General features: G+C 56.1%; 1 protein-coding gene across 2 annotated transcripts; it reads left to right on the top strand.

The window, feature by feature from the left end:
* The first annotated feature begins 822 nt into the window (after nucleotides 1-822).
* On the top strand, nucleotides 823-13,210 carry TNFRSF1A (TNF receptor superfamily member 1A). 2 transcript variants are annotated; one of them, XM_070618969.1, is made up of 10 exons: nucleotides 823-1,282; nucleotides 8,283-8,436; nucleotides 8,687-8,815; nucleotides 9,023-9,181; nucleotides 9,415-9,493; nucleotides 11,053-11,126; nucleotides 11,246-11,359; nucleotides 11,648-11,676; nucleotides 11,869-12,145; nucleotides 12,280-13,210. In XM_070618969.1, the coding sequence occupies exons 1-10, from the start codon at nucleotides 1,244-1,246 to the stop codon at nucleotides 12,585-12,587; spliced, it is 1,362 nt and encodes a 453-aa protein (XP_070475070.1). In that variant the 5' UTR covers nucleotides 823-1,243; the 3' UTR covers nucleotides 12,588-13,210. The 2 variants fall into 2 exon arrangements, with proteins under 2 accessions (XP_070475070.1, XP_070475071.1); XM_070618970.1 differs by having other exon boundaries at nucleotides 959-1,282; nucleotides 8,283-8,455.
* Nucleotides 13,211-13,269: the final 59 nt, after the last annotated feature.

The raw sequence follows: 13,269 nt of genomic DNA, 5'->3' as shown, positions 1-13,269 counted from the left end.
AAAATACTCAAGGGGACAGATAGAAAAGTGGCAATATGTCTATCATAGCAAAATGGGCCCTAGGACTGAAGTCGGGAGTCCAGGTCTCAGCTGGCTCAGCAGGGAACATGCTCAGGGTGTCCTCCGGCCTCAGTTTCTCATCTGCAAAGCAAGGGGGCTGACTAGTTTGTCTCTAAGCTCAATTCGATTGATGTGTCTGAGTATTTGGGAAAAGGGCACTGGGGATGACTAGTAATACCTGATGGAGGTGTCTGCCATTTCCAAAGCGTTTTCACAGACAGGATCTCATTGATCCTCATGACATCCCTTTCCCCATGTCGGTGGGCTAGGCATTGTTACTCTCATTTAATAAAGAGGAATCAAGGCTCAGCGGAGGTCACGCCTGAAGTCCCACGATTGTCTGGTGGTGGAGCCAGGATCAGCAGCTGAGCCCCTGCGGGAGGCTGGCAGAGGACCAGACCCGGGGCTGGCCTCAGGGCCCCCATCAGGGCAGAAAACCAGGGCTAGGATTTCCTCTGAGGGTTGGGTTGGAGGGGTAAATTCCCAAGAAAGTGAGAGATTAGAGTGTCAGTGGCGAGCTCTGGGGACCCGGCAGAGTTACTGAGGCATTCTGAGGACTCGTCACGCCTCAGCACCCATCGTCCTGTCTCAGTAAGTCCTCGCGGCAACCAGGGACACAGGGTCTCCCCATTTTGAAAACTGGAAACCGGGCTCAGAGCTTCGCTTGTGTGTCCAAGACCACTTGGCTAAACAGGGGAGGGCTAGGAACGGGAGCCCAGGGAATCTGAGCCCACAGCGCGGCTCTCCTGGGCCGTGCGGTCCGGGGCGGGGCGGGGGGCCGCGGAGGCGCTCGGCGCGGTCAGGTGGCGGCCGGCACGCGGCGGCCCGGCGCCTCCGAGCGAGTGACAAAGGGTTAAGAACCTTCGCCCCCTCCTGCCGCCTCCTCCTGCCTCCTCCCACAGCTCTTCCTGTCCCGCTGTCGCAACACCCCTTCTGCACTCTCCCCTCCCCTCCCACCGCCTCTTTGCTTTACTGTTCTCGGAGTTCTCCGGACTCAGGCTCCGCTTCTGGCCTTCGGGGTTTGCGCTCCCAGGCACCAGGCCGTGATCTCCGCCCCCGTCTCCACCTTCGAGGTCCCTACCCAAGGCCGGGGCTCCGCTGGCGACCTCCCGACCCCGCGCAACCTGGGACTCAGTCGCCGCCGGGTCCTGATGGGGGAGTGAGAGGCCACAGCTGGCCGGACATGGGCCTCCCCGCCGTGCCTGGCCTGCTGCCGCCGCTGGTGAGACCAGGGACGAGGGCGGAGGGCCTGGAGGGTGAAGGGCGCCGCGGGCAGGAGGGGGCCCTCTCCGGAGAGGGCCGAGGCCTACGCCTGGCCCCGGCCCGGCCTCGGGCCTGCACGGCCTAACCTCAGACTCTGCCAGAAGTTCAGACTGGCCCATCCACCTGCTTGCCCTGAGTCAGGGGCACCGAGAACTTTGAAAGGCAGGGAGGAGAAGGGAGCCGCGCCCTGACAGCCGAGGAAGTGGGCTAGGGCTGGGGCGTCTGGGAGTGTAGGGGCAGGTGAGCGGCCCAGGGTGGGGCAGTTTGTAGGAAAAGGAAAGGAGGGGAACAAGGAAGGTTAGTCCTCCAGAAGATTCCCAATTCTGTCTGTCTGGTCAGCCGGCCGGGTTGGGGGCGGGGGGGTGGGCAGTGTGTTGAGCTGTGGAGACGTGAGGCTGCCAGTGGGCCCTGGCTGAGCAAACCCTGTTAAAGGGAAGGAGTTGGATGCTAGTAAAGTGGGGAAACTGAGTCTGGGAGAGGCGATGGCTTGGTGGGCTTGGTTTGAGGTGCCATATGACAGGAGTATTGGGGAGTGGCTGGAAAGTGGATGGGGGCAGGGCAACTCAGTGGAGAGCGTCCCCAGTGCCCTCCCCAGGCCCAGGCCTCCCACCTGGGGCATTCTTCACCCTCTGCCTCTGGTTCAGCTTCTAGGTAGGTGGCTTTTGTTGGCCTAACTGTCTCTGGGTAGCTAGCACCACCTCCACCTTGTCAGTGTCCCTGTGCCTGCCCTCCAGCCCCCTCCCCATAGACCTAAACAACAATCCCTTGGTTTCTTCTTCCATAGCTCAGTTTGGGGAAGTTGGTAGAAAGTTGTTTTCGTCACTGGAAAATGTCCCTGTCTCTTGCCACAACCTTGTTTCAATGTATCCTTGATCTCCCCAGTGTCCCGGAGTCATCCCGTGCAGATACCCGGAGTCCCCTCTCCCCCACCTAGTTAGGCAGACTTCCCTGGCCTGTGTTGACCAGTTTCTTCTGGGTCCCTGCCCCTCCCTGGCCCCCCTGCCACTCCCCCACCTCTCCTCTCCTTGCAGTCTTACACTTTCTCTCCTAATCATTCCTTCCTTTTCTGTCAGTCTCTCCGATAGTCTTCTCAGACTTCTTAGTCTCCTTTTGAAGCTCTTTCTCTCTAGTTCCCTCCCTCCACCTCTCTTCTCTGCTCCAGTCCACGTTTCTAGACCTGAATTCCCCACGCAGCACCTTTCTCTCTGGGTCTTGCTATTCTTCTCCCTCCCCCACTGCCTGCCTCCGCAGTCCCGTCTTCTCCTCCCTCCTCTCAAGGCTGACTGTCTCCCAGCCTCCTTCACCCCAATCCAGCTGCCCTGTCATCTTACTTTTGTTCTCTCTTTGGGGGTAGATCACCTGGATTCAGATCCTGGCTCCTTCACATACTAGCTGCCTGAATTTGAGCAGGTTATGGAGACTCTCCAGGCCTTAGTTTCTTTATCTCTAAAGTGGACATAATAGTCATTTCCTCATAATGTTGTTTTAAAGATTAGATAGCCTGATATATATTAAGTATTCAATTTATTAAGTGTCTGCCCTGTGCTAGGATTACAGCAGTGAACAACATCTCTGCCTTCATGGAGTTTCCATTCTACTAGAGGAACAGGGTATAGCTAATAGAAAGCATGCGACAAATGTGGGCTTTTATATTATTAGTTTTAGCAGTGTTAGTAGTAATTACTCGGTGGCTATTGTGTTTGGAAAACACAGGGTGCAGGTAGCCTGAACAGATAAAGGAAAGAGCCTGGGAGCTGGTGCTCATCGGCCCAGGTGGGGTTATGGCTGCTAAGCGCCAGAAGCTCAGCCTGCAGCTGGAGGGGAAACAGGAGGTAGGCAGCGTCTGGATAAGGCTGTACATGACCTTTCAATTTCTCACCATCCAACGGGCAATACAGAGCACACAGTGTTTGTGTGTTGGGGGAGGGAGGTAGGAAGGAACACAGCAGAGAGTGTGACAAAGCACCTAGGATTGTGCTGCTCTCAAAGAGCTTACAGTCTAGGGTCCAAGACACCTTACAGCAAAACATGATTTCAGAACAACCCGGAGGAAAACATCCACATAAGCATTGTGATGTGGGGCCCTGGAACACCGATGGGAGGGAGAACTGGGGAGGGAGATAAGCACAGGCCGGCTGCCTTGTCTTGCTTAGCAGATACCAGCTGTGGTGCTCAGCTCCAGGAGATCCATGTGCTTGCCCAGGCCGATGTCCTTCACCAGGGGAGGAGTCCCTGCAGGGATCGGAGAGCCTCTATTGACTGTCTCTGACCCTACTGGGTCTTGAGAGCAGGAGCAGTGCGTTCATCTCTGCATATGGGACCTGGCGCAGAGACTGTGCTCCTTAACTATTGGTTGAATAAATTAAGGAAGAAGGAATTTGGTCAGATGGGATGAGGGAGGAAGAGCCTCATAGAAAAGTGGATTTGGAGCTGAGATTTGAAGTTACTGATTAGCAGGTGGTTAGAAAGGTGGGGGATTGGTTTGAGGGAGAGTAGAGTATGGAAAGATGAGATTTTGTGTTGGGGGTGGTGGTGGGGGCAGGAAGCTGAAGGCCTTGGCTGGAGTGGAAGGACCATGTTGAGGAACAAGAAGAAATGAGAAGGAGGAAATTGGAGGGAGTCACGGGGTGGGGGGATGAAGACAGACTCTTGAAGGTGGTCCCAGGTGGAGGAAGTCATTCATTCACTCAGAAGTGATTCTCTGAGGACCCGCTGCGCCAGGAATGTGTTCAGAATAGCAGTGAGGTTGCCCTGCAAGTTAGGGAGGAGTGACCCTTGGAGACAGTGTTTGAAGTCAGGCCCCGGAGAGGAAGATTCCCACATAAGTGGGTGCAAGTTGAAGCCTGAACGCAGATAAGAAAGAGCGTAGGATGGATTGGAGCAGGAAGGAGGCAGGGCAATGGGCTGGAAGACAGCTGCAATAATCCAGGTGTGAGGCAACCCATGGACATGGAGAGGCCTGAGGGATCACACAGGAAGGACTGGCAGATGAGCTGACAGACAGATGGCAGCAGGGGTAGGGATGGGGCCCCTGAGGTGAGAAGGGTGGCAAAGTTCTTTGCATTGGTGCTGAGAAGTTGGTGGTGTGAGATTTGCCTAGGGCAGGAGATTGATAAGTATAGTTTGGGGCACGTTAAGGGTCCAGGGCATAGCTAAGTGGAGTGTGTATCTATCAGGCTAGAGTAGAGGTTCTCAAATTCCTCTCTGCCTCTGTATCATTCGTACGTAGTGCATTCACTCATCAGTTCTTCTCAAAAGGAGAGGAGCACTTGTCAGAATCTCCAGTGAGGTGTGTGATGTGTGTAGGAGGGGGCAGGGTTTGAGAACTCTCCCCTGGACATAAATGTCTTCCTACAGGGGGGCACTGACCCCTGCCTCCCTCTTTGAGACTCACTGGCTTCAGTGGGAGTGGAAGACAGGTCAGTCATTAGATTAACCCATCAACCCAGGTTTGTTTCGCTTCTCCAGTTCTGGGTGCTGAGAAGATACCCAGAAGGATAAGACACTATCTCTGACCAACACGCTCTTTCTGACCTCTCATCTCAGAGTTTATGGTCTCTTTGGGGAGATAGTATCTCCTTACCCAAGATAATTATATTACGATAAGAGCCCAAAGTGGATATAGTTAATTTATGTTATTAAAGCTTCCAGGGGCTCATTAGACCATGAGCTTGTTTAGGGGAAGTGTCATTAATGGGGGGCTTCAGGGAAGGCAGCTGCGATCTCACTGGGCCCTTGGAGGAGAAGCTGTCAGGAGCTCCTCAAAGACTATGACATTAAGTGAACAAACACATTTTAATTTAGTGAACAAATTAATGCGGGGGAAGGGAACAACTAAGTGGTCCCGGGAGGTGGCTGGGTCGGAGTCAGACCACAGGGTCCTCTCAGCTTCCCCGCCCCACTCTGCAGCCCCAGCACAGGAAGTCACACTTTAAAGCGTCCCCAGGCGGAAGTTGTGGAGGAGTTGGAGGGGTGCTGGGCCACCCCCTCAACTGTCTCTCCACAGGCACCCCCCAGCTTCCTGCCCTTGCCCTGCTCCAGGAGACAGGCACCTGGGCTGGGGGCTGGGTGGTCAGAGCTCACCTGTTTTTGCTGCAAGATGTGATTGCTAAGGAACGTGCTCAGTGGAGGAGCCAGCCAGCCGGGGCCAAGAAATGGTGCCTACCGGAGGGAGCCTGAGGGTCCTGGCTTCTAGGGGTCAGAGTGGGCTGGCTGGGGGCCAGGAGAGACCTGGGAAGTAGTGCTGGTGGTCTTAGATCCCTTCTTGCTCGCTCCCTCATTCCTGGAAGAGGGTGTTCAGGGCTCTGGAGTTTTTCCTGTGCTGCCAGTGGGCTTGGGGGAGGGGCTGTGGAGGCTCAGAACGGGCCTTATTTCCTCAGGATTGTCTGGGGACCCCAGGGAGGTCCCCAAACCCAACCCAACTGGCCAGAACGAACCAGGCTGTGGGAATGCAGTGAACCTCGGGTGGGAGGGCAGCCTTGCTTTGCTTCCTTCTGGAACTGGAGAGTGTCAGGGGGCTCCTGCCAGAACCCAGGGACTGGGTTCATCAGTAGGGGACTGGTTGAACTGGAAGGAGGAGCCAGGGCAAGGCTTAGTCTAAAGGAAGGATGCTGAGGAGTGGGAAGGAACTGAGTGGCCCTCAGGGAGGGGTGGGTAGTGACATGATGGGAGGAAGCCAAGGGTCGGCAGAGACTTCCCTTTGGGATAGAATGGGAGAGGGAGCCATTTCCCGAAATCTGCAGGCCAAGTGGGATAGGGGTCCATTGCCCAGCTCTTAGGAGAAGGAGGGGGGGAAGGGAACTCTGAGTAGGGATTGGAGGGAGACGGCCCCGCAGGAGGAAGGGATCAGATGGAGGCCACTTGCTGGCTGGTCCCTCCAGTCTTTCTGCTGACTCATGACCCTTGAGGAGCTGGGGAAGCGGCCGGTCCCCTCTCCCCTACCCTGGATTCCCTCCCTCCCTCTGGCCTGAGTCACTGGGCGGAGCTGCTGGGAAAAGATTTCCCTTTCCCGGATCCGACTTAACCCCCAAAGTGCTGGAGAGGGAGGGGGACACGTGGCCCAAGAAAGCCTCTCTCCTCCCTCCTGGGAAGCTTTTTCCTCCCCGGCCAGCAGTCCCTGCAAAACTCCCCCAAAGGCTGTCCCAGGACTGGAGCCCCCCAGCTCTTCTTCCTGACTCTGTCTCTGCCGCTTGGCTTTGCTCCAAGCCCCCTGGACAGATTCCGAGTGCCAGTGACCTTAGGTGCTGTGAGTTCTTCTTCGGGGAAAGGAACCACACTTTCAGGATTGGGAAGTTCTGCCCATAACCACCCTACACTCTTCCTGTTGCCCTGGAAGGCACAGTGCTGGAGCTGGAGCGGGCCAGGGAAGCCTGCTGCCCTGCGAGCTGGGGATGAGGCCCTCGGGTTGCTGCTGTGCTTCTGTGTGCGCCCTCCCCTATTTGTGGCTGGGGCTTCCGGGCTGCTGCAGCGTCTCCCAGTGGGGGGCTCGGGGTGCGACCTGCCTGTGGCGGCTGCAGTTGCAGGGGGGCTGTGGGCTCCAGGGCCCTCCTGCCCCGGGCTGGGGATTCTGTGATCTCAGTAGTCTGTTGCTCCCTGTGTTTAACATACTTTGAGGACGTCCTCTTATCTTTACATAAAGTGGCTTTTATAGCAGAGAAAAAACAAAAAATCAAGGCCCAAGGAAAGCCAGAAAGAGGGTGGTAGGAGGTCAAAGAGCAAAGTCTGGGTTGGAGCTCAGCACGACTCCTGGCTCTGCAGTCCCTGCCTCTGAGGCCAGGACTGGGCAAGTGAGTCAGCTGCTGTGGGCTCGGCTGGAGGCTGTAAAACACGCCTTCCAGAATGCCTGACGTGCAAAGGGCTTCTGGACTCCCTGGCACGCCCTCAGCTCCTGACTTGATGGTCATTTGAGCCAGATCATCAGCCTCTGCCCAACTCTAGGTGTGTGTACCATACTTGCCTTTGCCCACCCCTGCCTCCACCTAAACTTTGTCACCCACCCAGCCCGTCCTTGACCCTGCACTTTCCCTTTTACTCCCCTCCCCATCTGCCCTGGCCAACCTGGGTATTGGTGCAGATTTAGCGGTGGAAGGGGACGCAGCATGGAGTGCAAGGGTTCTGATACAAACGTATAAAGAAACTGCCTTCACTTCTGCCCGTGCCCACAGGGACATCCACCCCCCCCCCCCCGCCCCGCTCCAATCTGGTTTTCTAGAAAGCCTTTTTACTGGTATAACACAGTACAGGAAAGGGCACAGATCCTAATCGTTCACCTCCATGAATGTTCACACAGTGAATGCACGGTGAACGCAGCCCCCAATGGAGAACTCCCCCCTGTCTTTAGGGCTGCTTCTTGGAAGGAAGGGCTGTAATTGAGGTAACCTGCCATTTCTTTTTTTTTTTAAAAGATTTTATTTTTTTCCTTTTCCTCCCCAAAGCCCCCCAGTACATAGTTGTATATTCTTAGTTGTAGGTCCTTCTAGTTGTGGCATGTGGGACGCTGCCTCAGCATGGCTTGATGAGCCGTGCCACGTCCACGCCCAGGATTTGAACCAGCGAAACCCTGGGCCACTGCAGCGGAGCGCACGAACTTAACCACTTGGCCACAGGGCCAGCCCCTAACCTGCCATTTCCCAACCAAAAACACACTCCTGGAACATCTGCCCTGTGCTCAGCACTATTAGCTGCTATGGAGAAATAGGATAAAATACAGCCCAGGCCTGGGGTCCACTAGCCTTGAGTTGGAGGGACAAAAGTTAGCACACAGGACAGTTAGAGAACAACTAAGCACCAGCTCACACAGTGTCAAGCGCCTGAGCCTAGAGGAGGATGAGTGTGAGCGGGAGTGGCCCCGGAGAATGTCCCACAAGTGGACTCCAGCTGGGAAGGTTTTAGATATGCTCCCTCGGAGGGAGACTCCCACCCCCTCTCCTGATAGGGTCTGTGATCTGATTCGTCCCCAGGCGCTCCTGGCTCTGTTGGTGGAAATATACCCCTCAGGGGTTACTGGCCTGGTCCCTCCCCTCAGGGACCGGGAGAAAAGAGACAGTCTGTGTCCCCAGGGAAAATACAGCCACCCTCAAAATAATTCCATTTGCTGTACCAAGTGCCACAAAGGTAGGAGAAAGTGGTAACGGTGAGTCTGCTCAGTTATGGGGCCCTGCATCTTCCTTTGCTTTTTCCAGACCTCCTAGAACCTGGGGTCCCCGGCCCCAAGTCTCCTGACCTTGTTGCCTCTCTTGGGCTGGGGTTTTCTCCCTCCTTTCCTCTCCTGGAGACTGGAGGGAGGTGGTCATGGCTGTTCTCCCAGCACGGGGCTCCTTCCTGGAGCTCTCGGCTGCACCTAACCCTGACACCCCCATCACAGGGACCTACCTGCACAATGACTGTCTCGGCCCAGGGCTGGACACAGACTGCAGGGAGTGCGAAAATGGTACCTTCACTGCTTCAGAGAACCACCTCAGACAGTGCCTCAGCTGCTCCAAATGCCGGAAGGGTGAGTCTCGGGAGAGGGCGCTCAAGGGACCGTGTGTCAGGCAGGTGCGATGAGAGGTGCGCGCCTGTCTGCACAGGAGGGTGTGCAGATCTGTGCTGGTGGGGTTGGAGGAACGCATGTGCATATGTGAGCGAGCGCATGTTACAGAGAGCGGGACACACACTGTGGTGACGGCAGGGCTTGTACCCCATCTCCTCTCTCCACCAGAAATGAACCAGGTGGAGATCTCCTCTTGCACAGTGGACCGGGACACTGTATGTGGCTGCAGGAAGAACCAGTATCGGAAATACTGGAGTGAGACGAGTGAGACTCGTTTCCAGTGCTTGGACTGCAGCCTCTGCATCAACGGCACAGTGCATCTCCCCTGTGAGCACGGCTCTCCCCACCCCAGCCCTGCCCAGCCCAGGGACAGGCCCTGGCCCGGGAGGAAGCTCACTACCTTTCTGCACCCCTGCCCCATGAGGCTGCTCCTCCTTTCCTTCCCTCCACGCAGTCTGTGGACCGCCTCCACTCTGGCCCCCCCGCCCCTCCTCGCTCTCCCTCCGGTCCTCAGGGGGCAGGGTGGTCCTCCTTTAGCTTTGCTGCACCTCTCCCCACAGGCCAGGAGAGACAGAACACCGTGTGTACCTGCCACACGGGCTTCTTTCTGAAAGAGAACGAGTGCATGTCCTGTGTGAAGTGAGTACCTCTGCCAGCTGCTGGTCACCGGATTGGGGATGTGGGGTGGGATGCAGTGGCTGTGGATGAGAGCCACTAGCAGGGCAAGGCGGACACCCCAGGGTGCTCTGGCTCCTACTGGCCCAGACAGTCCTTCTCCCTCCCCCAACCTTGTTTGACAAATCTTAAGAAGTCTTTGAGGACAGAAGCTCAGTCCCCAAGGATGTGCAGTTCTAACTTAGACATTCAGCTTCTTGGGGACAGGGTCTGCTGTTGATTCTAGGACACACACTTTCACATCTCTGCAATCAGACTGCATCTTACAATAACCGGTGATGTCTTGTGGTTTAAACAGCAGCCTTGTGTGTATAGCATGTATAATGGTGCCTCTTATTGTTGATGGCATCTTAGGGTTGATGCACTGTGGTTTTCCCTCCTGAGTCCCTTTGACCAGGCCTCGTCACTCCTTCTCACCCCACAGAGGGTATACTTGCACACTCACTTGCAAAGAAGCAGCTCTGAGGGATCTAAAGTCGAACTGACCTGGGTTTAAATCTCAGCCTAGCCACGTACTGGCTTTGTGACCTTGGGCAAGTTACTTCACATCTCTGAACCTTAGTTTTCTTACCTTAAAGTACGGATAATGACATCCACTTGGTGAACCTGTAAGAACCACAAAATAGTGACGAAGTGTCTGATAGGAAACTATTTTCTTTTTTCCACTCAGTTTCTCCTCTTCTCCTTGAAAGAGCTTTTACCCCCATTCCATGTGTTTGTCACCATGAGCTGGTGAGGTGGGCAAAAGAGCTTCCTGCTGCTTTCAGCTTCCTGCTGAGAACGCACCTTCTCAAGCTCCTTCTAGGCCCCGATATCGATGTCATTCTCTTCACTCCGGGCTGCCCATCGATGGCTCCCAGCAGAGGTGGGCAGGCTTGGTTGAGAGTGCGCTCTGGCTGCCCCCAGCATATGTATTCTCAAATTTTCACACACGTTTGATCCCTCTCTCAAAGTCAGGGATTGTCACTAGCAGTGTCATGTCAAGAAGGAGCTCCCTAACTAACCTCTCTTTGCCACAGGATTCTCTTCAGTAAAACAACGATAAAATGCCAATTCAACGACAGCGACCGTTCCCGAGCTCTTACTGTAGGCCAGGGCGACTATCTCACTTACTCCTCCATCCTGACAGCTGGGGGGGGGGGGGGGGCGGGAATCCCTGCTTTCCTGATGGGGAAACTGAGGTGTACAGGTCAAATGACCTGTGTGAGCCACACTGTGCCTGGCGAGTGGGCTGGAATTTATACGCTGACTGCCGGGACTCCTTTTCTATACAGTTCTAAAATTAAATCAGATCACTTCTAAAAGTGATCTGATTCCAGTTCTAAAATTAAATGATTCTGTGATTAACATGTTTCATTCCTCTGCATTAATTCCCAAGATAGGTGTAATTTCCATTATATCAAGAGATAGCGAAAATAGCAGTAAAGCAAAGAATTTCCAACAATATGTTTTTTTTTTCTTTCTTTCCCTGCTGTTCTTCCCAAGGTAGGGCCCCTACTCACCTGTGCTCTCTCTTCTCTTAGGTGTAAGAAAGACGCAGAGTGCACGAAGTTGTGCCCATCCCCAACCCAAAGCGTGACGGGCCGACAGGACCCAGGTGAGAAGAAATAACCGGTGCCTGCTCACCTGCCCTCTCCAGGCCGGGCCCCTCCCCCCGGCCATCGGCTTCCACCTCCCGATGCCCCCTCCTCTCACCGCCGTCTGCTTTGCCGACAGGGGCCACAGTGCTGCTGCCCCTGGTGATCTTCCTCGGTCTTTGCCTTTTATCCCTCCTATCCATCGGTTTCCTGTGCCGCTACCGACGGTGGAAGCCCAAGCTCCGCTCCATTGGTGAGTCGAAAGGGTGCTGGTGGGGATGTGGGAGGAGGTTGGGCAGGAAAGATGGACAAGCAAGGAGGGAAATGAGGAGCGTCCCCTTCGTTCACTGCCCGGGACTCCGTTGGCAGGCGGTGGCCCTAATGGCTTCTGAGAGGTCATACTGCATCAGTAGTTCTCTCGTCCCTGGGGCCATTTAGGCCCTGAAGCATGTCACCACAAGTCCCCATGGCCAGCCCCACTAAGGGCACCAGGGCTGAGAGAGGAAGTGAAATTTGTGACGCTTTGTTCCTTTTTTCTCAGTTTGTGGGAAATCGACACCTGTAAAAGAGGTAAGATGAAACCAGGGACCTACCCCGATCTTCCCTGACTGTCCATTATAATCTTGTAATACCCAAGTCATCTGGAATCCCCCTTCTCCCTCGGGCTCCCCTCACTCCCTCCAGCCCCAAGCCCCATCCAGAATACAGAGGCCCAGGCTGTTTTTCCTCTCCCATACTAATGCTGTGCCTTCTCTCTTTCAGGGGGAGCCTGAGCCCCTGGCCCCAACCCCAAGCTTCAGTCCCACCGCGGCCTTAAGTGTCATCCCGGGCTACAGTCCCGTCTCCAGCTCCACCTTCACCCCCATTCCCAATTTCACGCCTAGTGACTGGCGCAATTTCAGTGCTGCATCGCCCCCCAGAGAGATGGCTCCACCCTACCAAGAGGCGGGCCCCATCCTCACCGCAGTTCCACCCTCCAGCCCCCTCTCCACCCCTGTTCAGAAGTGGGAGGACAGCGCCCACACGCAGCGCCCAGATAGTGAGTTCCTCGCCGCCGGGAATCCGGGCTGGGGCACAGGGGGCCGGGCGGGCCGCGGGGAGAGGGTGGCCGGGGCGGGAATCCGGGCGCGGCGGGAGCGCTCGCTCGAGGCTCAGTGGCCCGCTTGCCCGCAGCCGACCCGGCCACGCTGTACGCCGTGGTGGACGGCGTGCCCCCGTCGCGCTGGAAGGAGTTCATGCGGCGGCTGGGGCTGAGCGAGCACGAGATCGAGCGGCTGGAGCTGCAGAACGGGCGCTGCCTGCGCGAGGCGCACTACAGTATGCTGGCGGCCTGGCGACGGCGCACGCCGCGGCGCGAAGCCACGCTGGAGCTGCTGGGCAGCGTGCTCCGCGACATGGACCTGCTCGGTTGCCTGGAGGACATCCAGGAGAAGCTGTGTGCCCCCGCCTCCCACTCGCCCGCGACCCGCCTTCCCCGATGAGGCCCAGCCCCCGCCCCCTGAGAGGGGGCTGCCTTGAGGACAGCTGCTTTCTGCCCCCTGGACAGTCCGGAGGGACGGTGCAGGATGCCCCCTGGACTTCCTTGTTTCTGGAGAAGAAGGGTCTTGGAGGGGCAGGCATGATCTAGCAGCCACCTCCTTGGTGCTACTCCCTCGGTGTACATAGCTTTTTCTCAGCCGCCTGAGGGTCAGCCGTGTGTGTGTGTGTGTGTGTGTGTGTGTGTGTGTGTGTGTGTGTGTGGTGGTGAGAAAGGCTTGGGGTGTGTGTTCTTGTGAGAGAGGCTGAGTGTGCCAGGAGCCCAAGCCGGTGACTGTGGGGATAAAAGGTGCCATCCGTCGCTGCCTGTTTTGGGTTTGGAAAACCTAGCAAGGATGCTTAGGGGCCTGTGGTTGGTCCCTGAGCATTTTTCACAGTAGATAAGCAATCTTTGTACCAATTATGTTACACTATAGAAACTTGGCACGCCTTTGCCCCCTGCCTGGACAAGCACAGAGTAAGAGAACTGTCACAAGGCGGGGGCAAGCACAGAACAATGGGGCCTCAGGCTGGAGCTGTGGACTTTTGTAAATACACTAAAACTCTGGAATTAAAGCTGTGCTGCCGAGGGAGTGGCCTTCCTGAGTGGTGGGAGTGGGAGGCTGGGGTAGAAACCCCGGTCCTGAT

The sequence above is a fragment of the Equus przewalskii genome, chromosome 5 (assembly GCF_037783145.1).
Source record: "Equus przewalskii isolate Varuska chromosome 5, EquPr2, whole genome shotgun sequence".
Classification (NCBI taxonomy): Eukaryota; Metazoa; Chordata; class Mammalia; order Perissodactyla; family Equidae; genus Equus; species Equus przewalskii.
Note: the sequence above shows the minus strand (reverse complement) of the source record. Positions and strands in the feature narration are given on the sequence as shown.